This window comes from Lathamus discolor, chromosome 9 (assembly GCF_037157495.1).
Source record: "Lathamus discolor isolate bLatDis1 chromosome 9, bLatDis1.hap1, whole genome shotgun sequence".
In the NCBI taxonomy this organism is placed as follows: domain Eukaryota; kingdom Metazoa; phylum Chordata; class Aves; order Psittaciformes; family Psittacidae; genus Lathamus; species Lathamus discolor.
In genome coordinates, this window is record NC_088892.1 from 2,294,786 (window position 1) to 2,314,651 (window position 19,866).

General features: G+C 58.6%; 2 protein-coding genes across 5 annotated transcripts; one reads left to right on the forward strand and one right to left on the reverse strand.

Moving 5' to 3' along the window:
- Window positions 1–324: 324 nt before the first annotated feature.
- Window positions 325–13,176, reverse strand: ZDHHC9 (zinc finger DHHC-type palmitoyltransferase 9). 3 transcript variants are annotated; one of them, XM_065689907.1, is made up of 10 exons: window positions 13,087–13,176; window positions 12,452–12,731; window positions 4,912–5,072; window positions 4,270–4,428; window positions 3,217–3,354; window positions 3,028–3,076; window positions 2,630–2,732; window positions 2,357–2,460; window positions 1,666–1,843; window positions 325–920 (listed from the first exon to the last, which is right to left on the reverse strand). In XM_065689907.1, exons 2-10 carry the CDS (start codon window positions 12,616–12,618, stop codon window positions 816–818), a joined length of 1,164 nt encoding a protein of 387 aa, XP_065545979.1. In that variant the 5' UTR covers window positions 12,619–12,731; window positions 13,087–13,176; the 3' UTR covers window positions 325–815. The 3 variants fall into 3 exon arrangements, with proteins under 3 accessions (XP_065545979.1, XP_065545980.1, XP_065545981.1); XM_065689908.1 differs by lacking the exon at window positions 13,087–13,176 and adding an exon at window positions 13,004–13,022; XM_065689909.1 differs by lacking the exon at window positions 12,452–12,731 and having other exon boundaries at window positions 13,087–13,148.
- A 254-nt stretch (window positions 13,177–13,430) lies between these two features.
- UTP14A (UTP14A small subunit processome component) lies at window positions 13,431–19,246 on the forward strand. 2 transcript variants are annotated; one of them, XM_065689912.1, is made up of 14 exons: window positions 13,431–13,859; window positions 14,076–14,140; window positions 14,331–14,395; window positions 14,513–14,655; window positions 14,763–14,918; window positions 15,777–15,896; window positions 15,975–16,069; window positions 16,182–16,305; window positions 16,397–16,474; window positions 16,917–17,280; window positions 17,436–17,995; window positions 18,066–18,253; window positions 18,356–18,455; window positions 18,780–19,246. In XM_065689912.1, exons 1-14 carry the CDS (start codon window positions 13,800–13,802, stop codon window positions 19,029–19,031), a joined length of 2,370 nt encoding a protein of 789 aa, XP_065545984.1. In that variant the 5' UTR covers window positions 13,431–13,799; the 3' UTR covers window positions 19,032–19,246. The 2 variants fall into 2 exon arrangements, with proteins under 2 accessions (XP_065545984.1, XP_065545983.1); XM_065689911.1 differs by having other exon boundaries at window positions 13,432–13,859; window positions 14,070–14,140.
- Window positions 19,247–19,866: the final 620 nt, after the last annotated feature.

Genomic DNA, 19,866 nt, shown 5'->3' on the forward strand with positions numbered 1-19,866 from the left:
ACAGAATCAGGGCTGAGGTTCTGCAGAGCAGCAGCTACAGACTGGCCTGCAAGGGGAGGGCACTCTGCACCCGGCAGCAATGGCAGCCCCGGCACCAGGCAGGGAGCCAGTGACCAGGCAGAGCCTCCTGCAGCGGGAGTCACCAACCACTCTGTGGCCAGACACGCGCAGGAAGACGGGGCTGCCCCACTCATCCTGCAAGCCTCTGGTTGGGGGTGATCCACAGGGAAGGACAGGAAGGGGGCCCCAGCCTGCTACCACCACTCTCACACCAGCTTAAGTCACACGGAAAGGAGCACGGGAAGGAAGCTACTTCAAAATCACTGCCAGCAGAACACCTTCCCTGTTACCTTGGCCCTTTTGGCACCAAACTGTCTTCTGATACGTTAACCAACAAAACAATGCCACAGAATAGAGGAAGAAGGGAGGAGGGGAGAGAGGATGCTACTGCCATGTCTTGCTTTCCCCTTCCCACCAGGATTCCTCAGCAGTAGGGAGCAGGCCGACCCTAACGTCGCTTCCGAGCTGCTTGACCACGAGCCGTCTCATCAGGTGGAGGGACAGCTGGTATTTAGCCTCAGGACAACCTGCAGAGCAAGAGGTCCTGCCCCAGCCTGCGGCTGCCTGGCCCTGCGGGGACTGAGACTCCTGCTCTGGATCCTTTGCCACCGCGCGAGGCCAGAGCCATGAATAAAGACTACAGCAAAGCGGCCATGAGGAATTGTTTGCCTGGCATCCAGCCCATCTCCTCCTCTCCTCCATCACCTCCAGCTTCGATTAGACAAAACAAGAAAGTTCTCCCCTTCAAGCAGATGCTAGTGCTCTGCTTGCCCAGCGTCCTGGGGTGGGACTGGGAGCTCCCCAGAAGTTAGCTGCTTCTCCTCTGGCATCTCAGCATGGCTCAGGGGTGGCGCAGGGACCTGAAGAGAGAAGACAGCAGTGACTTGCATGAACACGCCCCCATGCAGAGCATCTGTCTGTGCACACAGACAGGGCCCCGCTGCCTCTGCTCCACCAGGCCGAGGTCTCAGCTGTGCTTAGGGAAAGGAGAAACCAGGGGTCACCAAACAGGCAAAACAGCAGCTTCATGGAGATCTGGGGCACTAGAATGCTCTACCAGAAGTGGTCCAGGCTGCTTCTACCAGAGAAACAGCAGCTCATGCCCAAGCAGGAGTAGGCCCAGTCATTTCCCATTGTGTTCATGGAATAATTAGAGTGGGAAGGGCGCTCTGGAGGTCTCCTGTCCAGCCCTACCCTTAAAGCAGGGCTAATGTCAAAGAGCAGGCTGCTCAGGGCCACAGCCTGTGGGGCAGCAGTTTTCTCCAAGGATGGAGATCCCAGACCTGTCAGGGCCCTTCCCAGGGACAGCCCTTCAGCTTCCACTCAGTGCCAAAACAAGATGCCTGCAGCCTCCCAGCCCTGCTCAACACTGGCCAGGCTCCATAGGTGCCAGCTCCCGGATGCTTTCACGGCAGGATTGACGTCTCCAAAACCACAGCCAGTGATTTCCTTTGAGTAAATCAAGAGCAGCTGCTTTCCCGCCCAGAGCACAGCAGCTTTTCGTGGGCAGCCTCCCCACAATGCCCCAAGTGTTGCTTTGCTCCTGCCGAGTCACACCATCAGCTTCTCCCTGCTGGCCCACAGCAGCAGCAGCAGCCCACTTACCCTGCGCACAGAGGCCTCGCTCCCAGCATTGGCGTGTGGAAGACTCCCATCCTCCTGCGGCACCCCGCTCCCCTCTGTCTGTTCCTCAGTGCCCAGAGCAGCACTGGGCACCCGTAGGCACAACTCCGCCTGTGCCGTGCTCTCCTCCTGCTGCAAGATGCCTCGTCTGTCCAGGACGCTGCAAGGACACAAACACCCCATCAGACCCGCGCCTGCCCTGAAGCAGACTTCTGCAGGAGAAGTGCTGGTGGAAGACAAACGTCAGGGGAAGGGACCCTCTCCAAAACAGGCTTTGCACAAACTAGGCTTGGGCTATGTTCCTCCCATGAAAACCAAGCCCCCTGGAGAGCAGCCCAGCTCTGAGTGTGGGACCACCAAAATGAGTGCCCTGGAAAGAGCCTCCGCTTCACATGCTGCCCCAGCGAAGGGCAGCCACTCCTCCACGGGCTTCCCAAGCACATGGTGATTTGAAGCACATCGCAAGCTTGAATCATGGAAGATATGCAAGGAAGGTAACACAAGACCTTCCTCCCCAGAGCATCCAGCCATGTCCTAGCAGACCTCTAGAAGCTCACAACACACAGAGTGCTGGCAGAAGAGCCAAGTCTTGTACCCCAGCAAAGAGAGCTCCTCACAGTCCCACACAGGGCTCTGGGGGTAAAAATGGCAGGGCTGACCTTTGAGAGCTTACCTGGGGGGCAGGGGCCCACAGAGCACCTCACAGCAGTTCTTCACTATGTTGCCATGGCTGTAGGGATTCTGCACACGGTTCTTCCCAGTCCAGGACCCCTTAATCTGCAACAGTCAGGGCACAAGCTCAGGTTCGCTCCACCAGCACCAGCCCCCAGCCATGGAGCCTGGCCTCAGGCTGTGGGGCACGTCAGCAAAGTGGGCACAGGCATGACACGCCAAGGAAGTGATGAGAGACAGAGATGGCTCAGAGGAACAGGCAGATTCTACTTACGTCTTCATTGGTTGTCTGATTCAGTGCCACCAGGAAGGTATGGAATCCAGTTAACCCCACCACCGACCACAGGGTGAAGAAACAGATGAGCACCTCCAGTACAGTAAGGATAGTTAAGGACTGGGAACAGCCTGGGAACAGTCCTGGCCCTAGCCCAGCTGTGTCACTACCCCCGATGAACACTACCCTAACTCTCCTTTTCTTCTCCTAGACGTGGTTTTCTGTTTTACCCTCCTCCCAAGAGCCATGAAATTGCTCCTCACCTTGTACTCATGGGGGAAAATGCCCTGAAAGACTCCTTAGAGAAACATGGGCATTGAGGCTCCAAGCCCTCCATAACACAGGTCCCACTAACCCCAGCTCTGGGGGAACCAACCCTCCATGCTCTGGAAGGATATGTCCCTGGGGTTTCCTTCAATGTGTTCAGAAACCCAATCTTCAGAGATTCTGGCAACACAAAGACAGAGATGTTTTCTCAGAACATCACATGGAGTCCAGTTCCCTTTCCCACTCCACCACTTCAGGATTCCCACCACCCCCCATATCCCCCCTCCCTGAGCCAGCCACCTCTCCGCAGCCAGACTCACTCAATGCTACGTAGACTATGTTGAAGGTGAAGATGTAGATGGTGAGGAGTGAGAGCGAGAGGATGAAGAGGTAGAAGTAGCGGTAGTTCCTCTTCCCCACGCAGTTGCCCACCCAGGGGCAGTGATGGTCGAAGCGCTCTGTGAAAGCCAAGACGGGATCAGCAGGGCCCTGCCTGACCCCAGCTACACTGCCCCAAGCCACACTGTCCCGAACTCAAATACATCCGAGCCTAACAGGACTCCCTGGGCATAGAGTGCAGCCCTCTGCTAACTCAGGGCCTGTATCATGGCCTCCTTCCAGCAGGGGAAGGTAAGAAAGGGCAAAATTGCTTACTAATGAGTGGTTTTGCATATTATGGTTGAGTTTAAGAGCCTGGCCCTATGTATGTCTTCTCTTGCAGAGACCTGAGGTGTAACAGCTTTTACTAAAGCAGCACACAGGTTAGGTGAAGGCCTGGGGGTTCAGAAGTTCTTGTCTAACCCGTAAGCCACTTTACTTCTTCAAGAATAATTAGAAACGGGTTGAAGGAACTGCATAAACTCTCACAGGGCTGGGAACCTGCAGAGCAGGAAAGGGATGTAACAAGGGATTTCTTCCTCAAGAAGGGATGCTGAACACCAGACAATCATGGTAGCAAAGGGCTGAGAGAGCATCTGCTCTGCAGCTAGGGGAACAAAGCCCAGGGGCACTCCACGTAATAGTGGAATCTCCATGCTGACGCGAGGAGCTGCTTTCACACAAGACACAGCTCTGCTAGAACCCTCCAGCCCAGCAAGGGCAGAGAAACTCAGCAATGGACTGCACCTGCAAACTTCTGCGCAAGTTTGGCTTATGTTAGACCAGGTATTGCCAAAGTAGTACTGGAAAAGATAAACCATCTGGCTTCAGGCTCTGAGCAAACCTTGAGCTCCTTGTGCCGCAGATGAGGCAGCCTGTCCCGCTTTGTTCACACTCCACCGCCCTGGACTTGCTGAGCAGGAGCAGAGGTGGGTGCAGACATTCACCTCCCTGCTCCACGGGCTGTCCCTGTCCCCTCTAAGGCCTCTACTCACCCACACAGTTGTCGCAGATGCTGCAGTGCGAGGCTCGGGGCGGACGGAAGATCTTACACGTGTAGCAGTACTTCAGCTTCACAATCTGGTTGTTGATCTGGAAGTTCTTAATGCGCGGGGGTGGGCGCTGGCCCTGCGGCACTGTCCCGTTGGTGGCCTCTGAGGGAAGATGGAGCAGAGATCAGACCTGCTGCCACGACACGACAGGCCAAGGACAACAGCTCACCTCCTGCTTCTCCTACCAGTGGGATCAGAGCCTGCTGGGTCTGGAGCCAGTGGCTGCAGCTCTGCTCACACAGTCCAGAGCCAAACTGCAGGAAAAGTGATGCCAAAGCTTTCATGGGCATATTTAGGGGGCCTGGGACGGTGTTGCCTGCATCCACCAAACCTCCTCTCTACCCGAAGGATCAAGGGGCCCACACTGAGCTCCTGCACCCCTTCCCAAGCAAACTGAGCTCATGTGTAGGAGAGAAAACAGCAGTGAAGATGTCCCCGGAGAGGGAAGCGGGTACATTGCACCATCCTTCTGAGCCTCAGCCAAGCAGACCCAGCCACAGGCGCACCCCTTACTTCCAGACTGCCAGCCAGGAAGAAGGGCTCTGCAGAGAGCAGGGTCCCGGAGGCTGCCCCAGCCACACTCACCAATCTCCATCTCGATGAAGGCTGCCTCGTCCGGCAGCGCCCTGGGGATCACGCCAGGGTCGCTGAAGCTGGTCCTCAGGAGCGTGGCCATGGCGAACAGGAAGAGAACTGCTGCAAACACGGGGATGGCCGGGGACAGCTGCACTGCCAGGTACCGGCACCTGCGGAGACATGTGGCGGCAGGAGCCACACTGTGACCAGCTCTGCCAGAGCTGGGCCTGGGGCTGGCACCGAGTCCGAGCCCAGGCTTTCCCACATGATGTTACCAAGGGGAAGCTGTCCAGCACTTCCTTCTGGTCCCACCACCACAGGAAATCGCCCCTGGAGTGGCTCCAACAGCCAGCCACAATCTAAGTGCCACCGTGCCCTTAGCCAGCCAGGCCCAAAACTCTTCCTAGCATTTTGGTTTGTTCCCAGCTCCCATTTTGCTCAATCATGGATGATGGCAGGAACACAACCAGCCGGCGAGAGGGATCTTGCCTGGAGGACACTAGCTGAGGGATGGACCTTTCCTTCCCCTAGGAGAAGCACCCAAGGCCTGGTTCGAGAGCACACCACTGGAGAAAGCAAAAGGCACGGAAGCACACTGGAATAGTAGGAATCTCTGGCTGTCCCCTACACAGGCAGCAGACTCCAGTACCACAGAGATTACTTGCTGGGGATTAACCGTGTCCTGTGCTTCCCAGGAACGGATTTCCCTGAAAGCACAACATTCCCCTGCAACATGAGGTCTGCCTTCCTCTGACTTCCCTGAGGCAAAGGACTTGAGAGCTCCACGTAAAGTAGGCAGGCTCCTGCCCCAGGGCAGCCCCAGCTCAGGAGAGGACACATAGCCTAAGGTTTACCAGCACAGAGAGGTCCTGTGAGGAGTTCCCAGTGCTAATCCCACTGATGGGCAGTGCAAAGGGAGCAGGAGACCTATCTCCCTGTGGCCCCTGTCCCTTCTGCACACTACAGGCACACATCCTGGGCACAGTAGCATAGGCTGTGCTGAAGCCATGGTTTACAGGGATGAAAGGAAACACGTTTTTGCCACTATTCCTTCAGAAAACCCCATTTATGTGTGAGTGAAGTTCCTACAGAGCTTTCCTATGGAAAGCCTGCCCAAATCTCAGCACAGAGCACAACCTCCCTTCTCCCTGCACTGTGCTTTCCCAGGCTTCTCATGGAGCTGGGCACCCAGGCTTTCTAGTAAGCCCTGGCACCACAGGAGTGGATCCAACCAAGGCTCCTGGTCTCCAAGAAAGCAGGAGTAAGACTCCTGTGATGAAAGGCCTGGGATTATCCCCCCCAGAGGGTCTGTCATCCTGAGCAAGGCAATCCACAACATCTACAGCGTTAACTGCTGAGTTCTGCTTAGCCTTCCCACCCACAGCTGCTCCAAACACAACACGTTTTCCAGCTCCCCTGGTTCCTTTGGAAGCCCACCACGCTCCGGGGAGCCAACCAGGCTCTCGTTTACCATTCCTTGGGTGCAGCAACCATCCCCCGGCATGAGGAGGGGCAGAGGGGGCTGTGTACTGGAGCCACAGGATGCTCTGGCCACAGCCACAGCACGGAACGGCCACAGCCATGTGCGGGGCCTGGCCCCTAAACCAGCAGGGTTAACTTCAGGCACCGCAACCTCTGCAGCTACTGGCAGCAACACAACCCTCAGAGGTGTCCCTGTGCACAGTCCTGCCTTCAGGTGCATGGGCAGCAGGAAGGCTGAGCACAGCGTCCAGAGGCAGCCTGAGATCACTTTGCTTTCCCTCTGCAAGGGCAAAGTCTAAGAAGAGCTGCAAGTCAGGCAGCGATTACACAGAAACCCTGGATCCCATCTCAGGAAGGAATACGGGATTATTCCCCAGAAGGCTGCAGCCTGACCATTGTCCAGCTGACATGAAAGCTTTTGTCGCTGTCGTCACAACATGAACAACGTGTTATGGTCTTAAAACCTGGATCTATGAGCTGTGAGAGCTGCACCAGAGCTCCCAGCCCTGGCTGCTCACTGACACCTTTTAAGTTTCTTCAGTGAACTGTCAGCAAGGAGATTTATTACCTGCAGCACGTGCTATGCAGAGGCACTCACGATAAACGGGATCAGCCCCTGCAGCAACCCTGCTCAGCCTGGGTGTGAGCAGCAGTGTGGGACGTGAGTCACTCCCACTGACTGGAAACCTGCCCTTCGGGAATGCAGCAGGTCCTGCTGTCCCTGAGGAGCAGCAAGAGCGGCCTCAGGATTGATGTTACCACATAGCAGAGCATGAGGTGGCAGTGGGAAGCATTCAGATGAGATGAGTGCTCCCCGCTGTGGCTCAGGAAGCGGCACCAGCCAGCCAGGAGAGCAGGAATGTGATAGGGAAAAGATACCCCGAAACTCACACAGGAGGTAATGATGCCAGCTCCTTCAGCTGCCATTCACTGAAGAGCATGAGATGTCTACTCAAGGAACCCACTCTTGTCCTATTGCCATCCTCCCTCCAGCATCAAGCAAAAATCCAGACGCTGTGCTGGATGCTCAGCCCATCACTCAGCAGTGCCATGGCATGGCAGAGCTGAGCAGGGCCCTCCTGCTTCCCTGGCTAGTAGGGCTGGCAGCACTGCTGCATCCTCTGCACAGGAACACAGCCTGGAGGTGAGGGCGAGACAAACACTCACCGCACCAACACTGCACCTCGAGCTCCAGCCCCAGCCTTCCATCCTTCCCTGTGCCAACAGAGCCTTGCTTTTAGGAAGATGTTGTTCAGGGGATGTGCCTGGTCTGTCTGCCAGGCAGAGAAAGCCAAGTGCTGTCCTGAACAGCTGAGCAACAGGTAAGGCCACCACGTGAGGTTGTCACTTGGCACTGACTGCTGCTGGGGGATCATCACCCTGTGTCTCGTCTACAGCATGATTACACTCAGCAATTCATTCCCAGTGCTGACAGCCATGTTAGAGATCCCTTGTTTGGGAAAGCTGAGGGCCAACACAGGCATACTGTTGCATGTAAGGCTCTTGCTGCTGCTCCGCTCCCAGTGTGGTGTCTGTGCTCCTGAGCATTCTGTCATCTCCAAGCAGACAATAACAGCACTATCACACTGCCCATCACGGGGGCCTGGGGGTGAGAAAGGCTTAAACAGAGAGAGCATTAGAATGAGAGGGGGGAGCAGCAGCAGTAGCTGGGGGGTGCCACGAGTTCAAGGACTGCGTGACTGAGCTCTTTGCCATTGCTCGGGAAGCTCTATTGTAACCAGCCTATCAACAAAGCTCTGGAGGAAGGGGAAACAAACACAGCAGCCCCGGTGGACATGGACATCAGCCGTGGCCACAGGACAGCACATTTCAGGCCAGGTCCCCCTGGGGCTCAGCACAAGCTCTCCTGTATAACTCATCCACATCTCACTTGCAATCACCTACTGAACCACCACACTGTGCACTCACCACGAACACTAGTGAAGTACAGGAGTATCTGTTGCAAACATTTGACCCTCACCAGAGCACTCGCAGTCATCTGTACCTCCCAGGCCTGGGATGATTTCCAGGAGCTGATGTATTTGCAGTAAGCCTGGAAACCATTGCTCCAAAAGACAGGGAAGTGCTGCACTGCAATGCTGAAGCCCAGGGACCTGCCCCAAGCAGCACCGGTGTTGGCTAGAGCAACACTCTTGGCTGGAACAGCAACACAGAAAACCCTCACCTCAGACCCTCTTCAAGGGCAGTTCCACCGGGAGCATGTGCCATCAACGCAGCAACTATCTTGAGGCAGGAGATGGAAAAGTTCTGCTAATGTCACTGCTCTTTTTCTGGCTGCAGGTGAGGGCACACCCGAAGATCACATCAGCAATGAGAGGTGGTGCTCCAGAGGACGTGCACACCACAGGGAGAGGTAAGTTGTTCTTCTGGAAAGGAGCCCTTGTATGAGAAACAGGGCATGCCATTCTAAACACACCTCAAGCAGAACCATGCCTTCAGGAGCAAAGCAAGCTGAACTCTGAGGTTCACCTCTACCAAGAGGCTACAACTGCTAAAAAGCACAGACTGAGTTGGGTGCAAGCTTTGACAGTGCTTGACATTGACCTAACCAGAGGTAAAAGCCATTTTGAAAGCATCTTTATCAGTGTAAAATGTGGGGTCTTTGCTGTTTGAAGGGAGAAACCCAAGAATTAAGTCACGTAACAGGTCAGCACAGGTTATTTCAACTTGTCAGAAACCAAAGAAATTCTAATCTCTAAGTAGCTAAGAAAGTAGAAAACAATAGCATGATACAGAGGCTGTTACCGGAGAGCGAAGAGCCCCTTCCCCTCCCTGCAGGAGCCTGGTGCTGCCAGCGCCGGAGCGTTTACCAGCAGCAGCGTCCTGCTGCCGAGCAGGAAACAAAAGAAACGCCGTTGTTCTGCAGCTGCTGCTGCGCTGAGCAAGAACTTCGGGAAGGCCCTTCCAGCCATGCTGGCAAACTGCAGAGAGGAGATCCCAGCAGCCAGAGAGAGGCTGCACATCCCATCATCCCAGTTCCCAAAGGGACTTCACGAGCACTTTACCTGGGCTTCTCCTCATGCTCCAATACCACAAGCAGAGTTAGACAACTACGCGCCCTGTTGCAAAGGCTGACGTGCCCATTAAGAGTCTGAAAGAGTGCCAAGAGGATATTAAACGAGTTTTATGTGACACGTTACGGATATGGAGCAGACCCAATTAAACACAGGGCTCGGACACTGCAGGGACCAGCCTCAGCCCTGGAGCAGGAGGAGCTGCTTTCTGCCAAGGTGCTAGTGAGAGGTGCCCTTGGGCAGAGGACTCCAGTCGCTGCAGAGCACTTCCCGGGAGCCAGCACAGCTCCACAGCCCTCTGCTTTATCCGGGAGGGCGGGAGGGAGGAGCCAAAGCTCCAGGTACAGCACTGATAGTGCAGGCAGCCCTCTGGGTCTTTTTGCTCCCAGCTGGAAACTTTCCCCATTCTAGCCCACAGCTCTGGAGTCTAGGGGATAAAAACACACAAACTCCTGCCCACGGGGCTGAGGTGGCTTCAGACCGCTTGATTGGAGACACGGCAGAGGAACGGATGCGCAGGGGACACAAAATACAAACACCGTGAGCCCAGCTCAAACAGTGGCTGCCGCGGGCTCAGCTTATCTCATCACGTGTGGTGCTGGTCACCGCCAGCTCTCCTGCACCAGGCACTGCACTCTGCACCTCTCACCACACACTGCACCACACACCAGGGTCAGCAGAGCAGCCTGGAGGGCTCCACTCTCAGCCAGAGGCACTTGCTGGCTTCAGGCATCCTCGGCCCTGCTCAGACAAGGTGCGACTGCGCAAGTGATTCAGCTGAATGAAACGGGTGACCACAGCACAGGCTCCCTGCAGCGAGCACACAGGACACCAGCAAGTCTGCTGCTCTCCACAGAGCCCAACAGTTCGATTGTTCCTCTGCAGCACAGACTTTAAGGGGAAAAGCATGAAATTCCATGCAAACACCAAAGAACCTGCCAAAAGCTGAAATGAATGGACAACACAGACAGAAGGTCGAGGCCAAGCAATCTGGTGCACACAGAAGGGCAGCTGCTCATCACCTCAGCTGGGTCTGTGAAACAGAACAGGGCTTCTGGCTGGCAACGTAATGTTTTGTTCCTATCCCAAATTCAGAAATCCCCAACAAACAGTTTCAAAACAAACCCAACTCTTTCAGACAGAAAACATTAAAGTGTTGAGCGATGAGAGAATCAAATGGATATTTTGGATTTTCCCAACCTTTTAGTAATTGAAAGACACTAAGCCAATTTAACCACAATTCAGAGGGAATTCTGCTCCCAGCAAAACTGCCTCCGGGCTGGTGACCCCGCAGAGACCATCCCCCTGGCTTGACACAGAGGCACATCCCGGAGGTCTCACTGTGAGTAAGGACATGAGTGACCCCTCCATGGGCCTCTGCCTCCAGAGCAGCATGGGAAGAGGCTTCCCAAGGAATTCCCAGTCATGTACCTGCAGTACCCACAGCACCGCTGGCTCTGCCAGCACAGCCTGGGACTGTAAAGGCAGCAGAGAGTGTGCTGTGGCTTCTCTCTTCTGCTCAGGACAGGCTCCACAGGGAGCAAGAGCAATTATCCCTCATGGTAAGCGTTTCTGGAGCAGAGACACGTATTTCTGGAGCAGAGACATTACCAGCCCTCCCTGAAGGCAGCAAGTCTGAGCCTCATTTTTGAGATGAGGAAAAAATAAACAACAAAACAAGCAGCAGTGTCATTTCATACCTTTGGCTTCAGACTGAGTCAAGGATAATTTGAGCTTCCTGTGCTCGAGAACCACAACACCTCGTGTTACAGTTGTGCAGCACCTGCCTCCATTCCTGCACGACCACCAAGCAGAGAAATAAGCCCTGTAGCTGACCTGGGCATGGTGTTTGCTGCTGCACTGCTGCCGTTGGGACACGGCAAACCTCAGCAGACTGTTCCAGAAAGCCCTTTCCAAGGATGGTGGCAATATCCACTAAGGAGAGGAGTGAGGGAGGGCAATGTCAGGCCAGAGGGAGCTGGGACAAAGTCCCTGCTCTGGGGAAGATGCCCAGGACGCCAGTGCCTGGGTCCAGAGCTTTATGTATGTGGAGCAATAGACAGGACTTAATCAGTGGGAGCAGTTTCTTCCGCTTGCTTGTCCTAGCTTAACTGGCTTTTGTTACCCAATACCAGTCAAGACCTTTACCTCTCTAAGAACAACATAAACATGCTGATGGAGACAGAGAAAGGAACATTTCACAGTTGTGTGGCTGATCCAAGCTCACCCTCAACCCAGGCAAACAGAGCAGTCCTGCTGCCCCCCCACCTCCAGAGCTCAGGCAAATGTGAGTGAGCTTTTCCTCCCTTCCTGCTTGTTGTTTTGGGAGAACTAGTCTGAGGCCAGGTCACTCCCAGCTGGGCTCACAGGGCTGAGCTGTGAGACCAGGCCAGTCCCTGCTCTTTGGCAGGACACACAACTTGCTGCAGGCCTTTAGGCTGCTGTGCTGATCTAAGAGGGTGGCCAGATCCCCTCCAGGGCTTCGGCTCACGGAGGGTCTGCTGTAGTGCAGCACCACACCACAACACAGACAGCTGAAGGGTGAGCTGGATCTGTGATAGGGACCAGTGTCACCAGGCTCATGCACTTCTGGTTAGCTCTCCAGCCAGGTCACCTCCCTTACCGGCTAAGCAGGGCTGTACACAGGCCCAGGGTGCACGAGCACAGGCTCTGCCACACCACCAGCTCACGCTGGCCTCTGGTGCTGCAGCAGCAATGCCCTTACACCCCAGGCGAGGAGCACGCACCAAAATCCCCATCCCCGTTGGCCGTGCTCTGGACATGGGATGACAAGTCCCAAAGCATAGGGAAGCACAGGCAGGGCGGTGAAGGGCCAGTGTCACGCTGCAGGGCAAGCTCTGCCAGGGCCCAGCGTCTCCAGACCTCGAGGTCACTGTGTGAGAGGCAGATCCCGCCGGGGATAGCCGCACCGCGCTGGGCTCTGCGCCTCCTCGCTCTACCCCACCCCTGCTCCCGGGGCCACCGAACCCATCCTGACCCGGGGAGCTACCGGGCGGCTGCGGGGAACTCACTCAAAGGCGAAGAAGAGGGCGCAGGTGCCAAGAATGAGGAAGAGCGTCAGGTAGAAGATGCCCTTCTGCCGGGCCATCATGATGCGGCCGTCGCAGCAGAAGGTGTTCCTGCCCGGCAGCTTCTCCCATTTCCGAACCACCTTCTTCCTCGCCACCATCACCGACATGGCGGGGCCGTCACTGGGGCGGCGGCGGCCGCCACAACTCCGAGTCCGGGCGCTGCTGCTCCGCCGCCCGCGCCCCCGGCATTATCGGGGGCCCTGCGGGGCTGCGCTGGGCGCTGCGGGGAAGGGAAAACGCCTCAGCACCGGGGCGGCGGCGGGGCTCCGGCGCGGGGGGCGGCGGCCGTCACTATGGAAACCCCCGCGCCCCGGGAGGGGCGTCGCCATGGAAACCCACCGGGAAGGGAGGGGGGAGCGGACAGGGCGCGGCCGCGGAAGGCCTCGGCCCCGAGGGAAGCGCCCGGTACGGGGGAGCGGCGGGGCAGCCCCGCACCAGCCGCACCGGCCCCACGGGGAGGGGACGGGGCTGGGCTGGGCAAGCAGCGCTTACCCCGCAGCGGCGCCGGAGGCCGGGCTTGTGGGGGAATAGGAAGGGAGGAGGGGAGGGGAAGAGAGGACCCCGTCGCCGCTCACCCTGTGCCGGTGCGGGCAGCGCCGCGCGGGCCGGGCCGGGCCGGGCCGGGCAGTTCGCTCCCTCAGCGCCGCGGGAGGGGCCGCCACGCCTCGCGCCGCTGCGGGGGCGGGGCCGCGCCGCCCATTGGCTTGTCCACCCAATCCGTCCCGCCCCTTCACTCCCATTGGCTCTGCCGCACGTCACTCTGCGGCAGCACCCCCCCCAGCCCCGCCCCGGTGCGGACAAGGGGAGGCGGGGCCGGGGGCGGGGCCCGGCACGTGGCCGGGGGCGGGGCCTGCGGCAGCGGGCGCGGCGGGGCGGCACCGGGGGGGGTGGGCGTGTCGTGTCGCGTAGCGCCCGGGCCCCCCCGCATGTCGTTGCCGCGGCTCGTTTTTCCGCCGTGCTGCCCGGGGGTTTGCCGGTGACGGCAGGGAACGGCGCCCCGAACCGGGAGGCATGGTCCTCCCGCGGCCGTTACCGTGAAGACAGGACCTGCCCGTCTCGGTGATGAGCCCGGGCCCGACCCGCACCCCGAGAACCGCGGAGCCGGCCCGTCACCCCCACCCTCGGCCCCGCTGCCACGGCAACCGTGACGTCAGAGCCGTCCGGCGGGCGGAAGCGCGGCGGGTTGCGGCAGGCCGGGCGGAAGTGGTGCGCTTTCCGGCAGGTCGTGCGGGGAGTAGTACTACGCGGCGCGGTGCTTTGCGGCTAGCGTGGCGGGGCGTGCGGTGCGATGTCGGAGGAGTGGCTGGGGACGGAGGCGGCCGTGAGCGAGAATGAAGATGAGGATGAGGTGAGGGCAGGGCAGGGCGAAGCCCGGGTGAGGCTGGGTCCCCCCGCTGCGGCAAAGGGCGGCCCGGCCTGGCCCTGCCGGGAGGGCGCAGGCCGGAGCTCGGGGCTCGGCCGGGCGGTGGCGGGGCACCAGGGAGTGGGCGCCGCTCCTGGAGCGGGGCCTCTGGGTCGAGCTGCGCCGCGGTCTGTAACTGTGTCTGCCTCGTGGCAGTGGCAGGAGGACGGCGAGCGGCGGCACCGGCAGCTCCTGGAGGCGGTCAGCTCCCTGTCCGGACGGAAGCGGTGAGTGGTGGGGTCCGGGGCGCTGCTGTGGCTTGGCCCTCGGGCTCTGGCAGCAGCCCCGTTCCCTCGCCGTGGGCCCTGCAGGGCTGTGTCGGGAAGCTCTGGAGAAGAGGCTCAACGCCTGTGGGAGGGACAAGCAGTCGGGGGGACTTGGGGAGCTCTTTGGTTGATTTGTTTTCCCGTGTCGCAGCCGGAGGCTGGCAGAGCGCACGGAGGCCAGTGTGCAGGTGTCCGAGTTCAACGTCAGCACCAAAGGTGAGACCCGTGGGGGCCGAGGTTGCCTGCAGCCACCCTGGCTTTCTGGCTGAATGCAGCTGCAGCCCCTCGAGTCAGCAGTGCTGTACCCGAGCTGACATGTGGGACCTCATGCAGGGGCTGGGGAGAAGCTGGTTCTGTCGGAGCTCCTGCAGCCCATCCGCCCCAAATCTGCCCTGAGCAGCGTGAAGAATGAGCTGACCCAAGTGAAGCAGAAGGCAGCGGTAGAGCTGCCGCTCAGCAAGGAGGAGGCCAAGCGGGTAAGTGGGCCCTTAGGTGCCCTCTGCTACTCTCTGATGCCAGCAGGCTCTTATTCTTTGCCTCAGCCCTCCTTTGCTCACCTGCTTCCCTTCCCACCCGTCTGCAGGTCGTGAGGGAAGCTGCCTACCTCACAACTTCCAAAGATGTGGGCAAGTGGCAGCAGATTGTGCTGCAGAACCGGCGTGCTGAGCAGCTGGTGTTCCCACTCAAGCAGGACATTGCCGCAGTCGTACCTCTGGAGCAGGTGACTTCAGCCTGGAAGGTGGGTGCTGCCATGTGTCATGCAGCTCCTGGGCTCGGTGAGGAGGAGTGAGGCAGGCATGGGGAAGGCCCAGCCTGTCGCTGAGGCTCTGGGCAGGCACGGGCTGAGCTGGGAAAGATTCACATGGAAGTATTCCACCTTCCTCATGCACAGCCAAGCCTCTGGGAGGGGCTGGCTAAGACACAAGCAGAAGGTTTCAAGCGTGCTCTGTCCCCTCTCTTCTTAGCCTTTCAGCTTGAGTCACGCTTGCTGAGTGTGCAGGTTTTTGGTCCCTGTGCCTGCTTGTAGCCCTTGGCCTTGTATGCTGTGGTAGATGGGGTCCAGTCTGGCAAACCCTGGACCTCATTGTTGTAAATCCTATAAAATTACAAAACAATGCTGGTTTTGATTTTGAACACAAATTCCCATGAGGGCTGTGCTGCTGGCAGGTCACTGCCCTCCCCGAGAGCTCTCCCAGCTGTACAGATGCTCTGGTGAGGGGCAGCTGCTGCCGAGCTCCCAGCCAACTCGCCTCAACCTGCCCAAAGGTCCCTTTCTGTTTTGGCAGGACATGATGTCGTGTGGCCAGGGAAACTGCTCTGTGCTTCGTGCCCAGAGCTACCTGGCCAGTGCTACCTGCCTATTGTGAGCCTCCTCCTCTCCCTGGGAGGAATTCTGCCCTCCTAGGAGCAAGCCAGGGGCTGCTGCCTGTGACCCTGGTCAGGGCCGTGACCTCAGCCCCAGGAGGAGGGGCCACACTTCTGTGAGCCTTCCTATGGACCTTCTTAGGGGCACCGGGACAGGAACATCTAGAGGAGCATTGCCTCTCATGATTCTTCTCATAGCCGTCATCTTGCTGGGTCTACTCTGTTTGAACAGGCCCGAACTCCCCTGGAGCAGGAGATCTTTGGGCTGCTCCACAAGACGAAGCAGCCTATCACTGATCCACTCCTGACACCAGAGGAGGCAGCCTCGCTGCAGGCAATGGGCTTGGAGGAGGTGGGTGCCCCCCCGGCCATACCCTGGCTCTTGAGGCCTCTTCCTTGGTGACTGCCCTCACTCTGTGCTCTCTGGCAGGCCCGGCAGCGGCGGGCAGAGCTGCAGAAGGCTCGGGTCGTGCAGTCCTACTATGAAGCCAAGGCTCGGCGAGAGAAGAAGATCAAGAGCAAGAAGTAAGATCCCTTGGAGAGGGCTGAGTCTGCCTGGTTTGGGGGTATGGTCAAAACACGGGGTCCCCAGGGCCTCCCTGGCACCCGAGGCTTCACTCGCTGCCTCTGTGCTCAGGTACCATCGCATACTGAAGAAAAGCAAGAGGCGCAAGGCCTTAAAGGACTTTGAGCTGCTGCAGAAGTCAGACCCTGAGGCCGCCTTGGCAAGGCTGGAGGAGCTGGAGCAGCTCAGGATGCAGGTGCTGCTTTTGTGCTTATCCCCCACTGCATGGGACCTCCCCTCTCATGAGGGTGCTTGTTCTGATGCTTCTCTCTTGTTTGTCCCCCCAGGAGCGAATGAGCCTTAAGCACCAGAACAAGGGAAAGTGGGCCCGCTCCAGGGCCATTATAGCCAAGTATGACCTAGAGGTGAGATTGCAGAACCACAGAAGGGTTTGGGTTGGAAGGGACCTTAAAGCTCATCCAGTTCCAAGCCCCTGCCAGACACCTTCCACTGGAGCAGCTTGCTCCAAGCCCTGTCCAACCTGGCCTTGAGCACTGCCGGGGATGAGGCAGCCACAGCTTCTCTGGGCACCCTGTGCCAGCACCTCACCACCCTCATCATACAACTTGTTTCTCCTTTCTTCTTTGTATCTAACCTAAATCTGGCCTCTTCTAGTTTAAAGCAGTTGCCCCTTGTCCTGTCACTATGGACTTTGATATAAAGTCTCTCTCTTCCTTAAAAACCACCATTATACGTTGAAAGGCCACAGCAACGTCTCCAGTGCTGGTTGGGGAAGGGGGAGGCAGCTGAGGTGGGGCAGGTGTGTTGTTTCTGGCCTGCTTCAGAAACCTCTCAATCCCCTCCCAGGCTCGCAAGGCCATACAGGAGCAGCTGGCCAAGAACAAGGAGTTGATGCAGAAGGTGCGTGTGGAGCTGCCTGAGGAGAAGCCAGACGATGTGCCTGAGGAGGACCTCCCGTCGGTGACCGTTCCCACCATCCCCACGGATGCCAGCAGAGCAAATCCCTGGCTGTTGGGCAAACCCAGCAGCCCAGCCAAGGAGCCAGAGGCACAGGAGAGTCAGGGAGATGTATTAGAGCCTGGTGCTGCGGAGAGCAAGGAGGAGATGGAGGAGGAGGAAGAGGAGATGTCAGAGGAAGAAGCTCTACTACAGGACTTCGTGCAGAAGCGGCACATGCGGCAGCAGCGGGCAGGGAGCCCTGCAGGACAAGGTGAGGAGCTTGCCACCCCAGGCAGGGAGGGACTGGTGTGCTGCTTCAGGGCTGGGCAAGGGAAAGAGGGGTGTGAGGGGTGTATTCTGCATGGCTTCACCCTTCTGTTTCCTCCTCGTGGGTGACTCTTTCTCACCTGTTGCCTCAATGTGCAGATGCTGATGTGACAGAGGCAGTTTCTGAACCTCCAGGGGACATCCCCATCCCCCTCATCTGTGCAGAGGCAGAGGTGAGTGCAGGGATCGAGCTACCCACTGGTGCCCAGGAGGAGGTTCTGCTCTCACAGCAGCTGGGCCGAGCACGAACAATGGAGGACGTTGAGGCTCTGGCCTCAGAGGAGCATGTGGAGGAGCCAGAGGAGCCAGTGGCTGGAGGAGAGATAGGAGTGCAGCAGCCGGTGGTCGCAGGAGCAAAGGCGAGAGTGCGGCAGCAAGCGGCTGCAGGAGCAAGGACAGGAGCACAGCAGCCGGTGGCTGCAGCAGCAGAGGCAAGAGAACGGCAGCCAGTGGCCACAGGAGCAAGGGCAGGAGCGCGGCAGCCAGCAGCCACAGGAGCAGAGATGGGAGCGCAGTGGCAGCCAGAGGAAGGCAGAGCTGGGGCCAGGCCTGCCAGGAAGCCAGCGTCCCAGAAGCAGCTGATCAGCCTGCAGGCAGTGCTGGAGGGGCGGTCGCAGGAGGTTCAGTGCCCCAGCCTGCCTGTGCTGCTGGAGGAGGAGGTGAGCTGAACACACCAGGCCCTCATCCCGCAGCTAGGCTAGCTGCAGGGGCTGACCCTGCTCTCTACAGGAGGGAGGCATCGACCAGCGCGGGGTGATCACGGAGGCCTTTGCTGGGGATGATGTGGTCGCTGACTTCCGCCGGGAGAAGCACAAGGCGGAGCAGGATGCAAAGCCACAGCCGGTGAACCTGGTGCTGCCGGGCTGGGGCGAGTGGGGGGGCTCAGGCCTGAAGCCCAGCACCAGGAAGATAAAGCGGTGAGTGTGAAGAGCTGCGGCAGCGTGCCCCGGGCCACCCTGGGGCTGACCCTGCGTGTTCCCCAGCCTGACCCCAGGGCTGAACACGTGTGTGCCCTGTAGGTTCCTGCTCAAGCCGCCGCCGGCGCCTCCCAGGAAGGACCAGCACTTGCCCCACGTCATCATGAGTGAAAAGCGCAACATCTACGCAGCAGCACATCAGGTGGGTGATGTGCAGCCTCTATGAGCACTCCGGAGCCTTCCTGTGACCCATTCCCAAAACATCCCCCATTCCTGCCTGTACTTCCTGCCCAGGCACTGAGCCTCCAGCTTTGGTGGCCCAGAAGCCAGCAGGATGATGGAGGGAAGAGAAATTCCCAGGACTGCTTTTGGCTGTGCCTGCCCTTGGAATCTGCTGGCATATAAGGGATGGAACCAGGGGTCAGCGGGGCAAGGGGTGGTGTGAGCGGGAGCCAGCAGCAGCGTGGGGTGGGAGCAGCCCCCGGGGTGCTGGCAGGGGGTGACCCCGCTGTGCCACTCCTCACAGGTCAGCGAGCTGCCCTTCCCCTTTGAGAGGCACCAGCAGTTTGAGCAGAGCATCCGAGCGCCCGTGGGAGCCACGTGGAACACGCAGCGTGCCTTCCAGAAGCTGACAGCGCCCCGTGTCATCACCCGCAGCGGCCACATCATCCAGCCCATCTCTGCTGAGGACGTTCCTGCCGCAGCCAGGCCCGCACTGGAGCTGGTGCCGGAGCTGAGGGTGCAGCCAGGCCGGCGCCGCGGCAGGACAGGGCTGTAGCTGCATGCAGGCTGTGGCAGGGCCAGGCCTGCGCCTGTTCTGTGCCCTCCTGCATGGCACGTGCTCTTGAATGGTGCCTGGAGCTGCTGCCCTGGGCTGGGAGCAGGAGCGGAGGTGAGCTCAGTGCTGGGGCTCACCTGCCCTGGAGCTTCTGTCTTTCATACGCCCATTTTTTTATATATATAAATATGACATTATATATATATATAACGATACTTTTTGATCTCAGCTAAAGGGGTTTTCTCCCCACCTGGCTGTGCTGAGCCCAGCTATGAGGCACTGCTCCTTGTGTCCACCAGCAGTCCTGAAGTAACTTCTGCCATACTCTGGTGAATCCTATGAGCTGGAATACAGGGTGCTGAGGTGGTTTTGCCTAGTCACCCTGCCCTCTTCTTCTGCTAAGCCAGGCTTCCTGGCCCACTGCACCCTGCAAAGGGTGACTGTGGGGTGCTTGGTTTGTCCAGTGCTGGAGCCTTATGATGGGACAGGGATCCCCTCAGTCCTCTCCTCCCTCTTATCATCTGCGCTGTGCTCATGCCAGTCAGGGGAGTGCCTCCCAGCCTGAGCAAAGAAGCTGAAGGGGCTGGTGTTCCCAGGAATTAGGAATTAGTGTTCCTCGTCCCAGGGGTGCTGCCATAGCCTTCCCTTGGGGTTCAGCCAGGTGGGGTCCCTCGGCTGCTCCCTGTCCCCTGGGGCTGGGGCAGAGCTGCTGCACTCAACCTTCTCCCTGCAGCCAGGGCACCTGGGTGCCATCCAGTGGGGCTGGGGCACAGGTGTCCACAGTATTGAGGGTGGGTGCCCCATAACTCCTGTATTCTAACCCCGAAAGAGTGCA

Bases quoted from the DNA above. Each gene is read 5' to 3' on its own strand.
- ZDHHC9 (XM_065689907.1), bottom strand. From the start codon at position 12,618: ATGTCGGTGATGGTGGCGAGGAAGAAGGTGGTTCGGAAATGGGAGAAG. The intron at 4,429-4,911 runs GTGAGTGTGGCT...ATCTTCCCTCAG, and splicing joins CTTCATCGAGATGGAGATTG to AGGCCACCAACGGGACAGTG. The intron at 1,844-2,356 runs GTAAGCTCTCAA...GTGTCCTTGCAG, and splicing joins TGTGGGCCCCTGCCCCCCAG to CGTCCTGGACAGACGAGGCA.
- UTP14A (XM_065689911.1), top strand. From the start codon at position 13,800: ATGTCGGAGGAGTGGCTGGGGACGGAGGCGGCCGTGAGCGAGAATGAA. The intron at 15,897-15,974 runs GTGGGTGCCCCC...GCTCTCTGGCAG, and splicing joins AGGCAATGGGCTTGGAGGAG to GCCCGGCAGCGGCGGGCAGA. The intron at 18,254-18,355 runs GTGAGTGTGAAG...TGTGCCCTGTAG, and splicing joins AGCACCAGGAAGATAAAGCG to GTTCCTGCTCAAGCCGCCGC.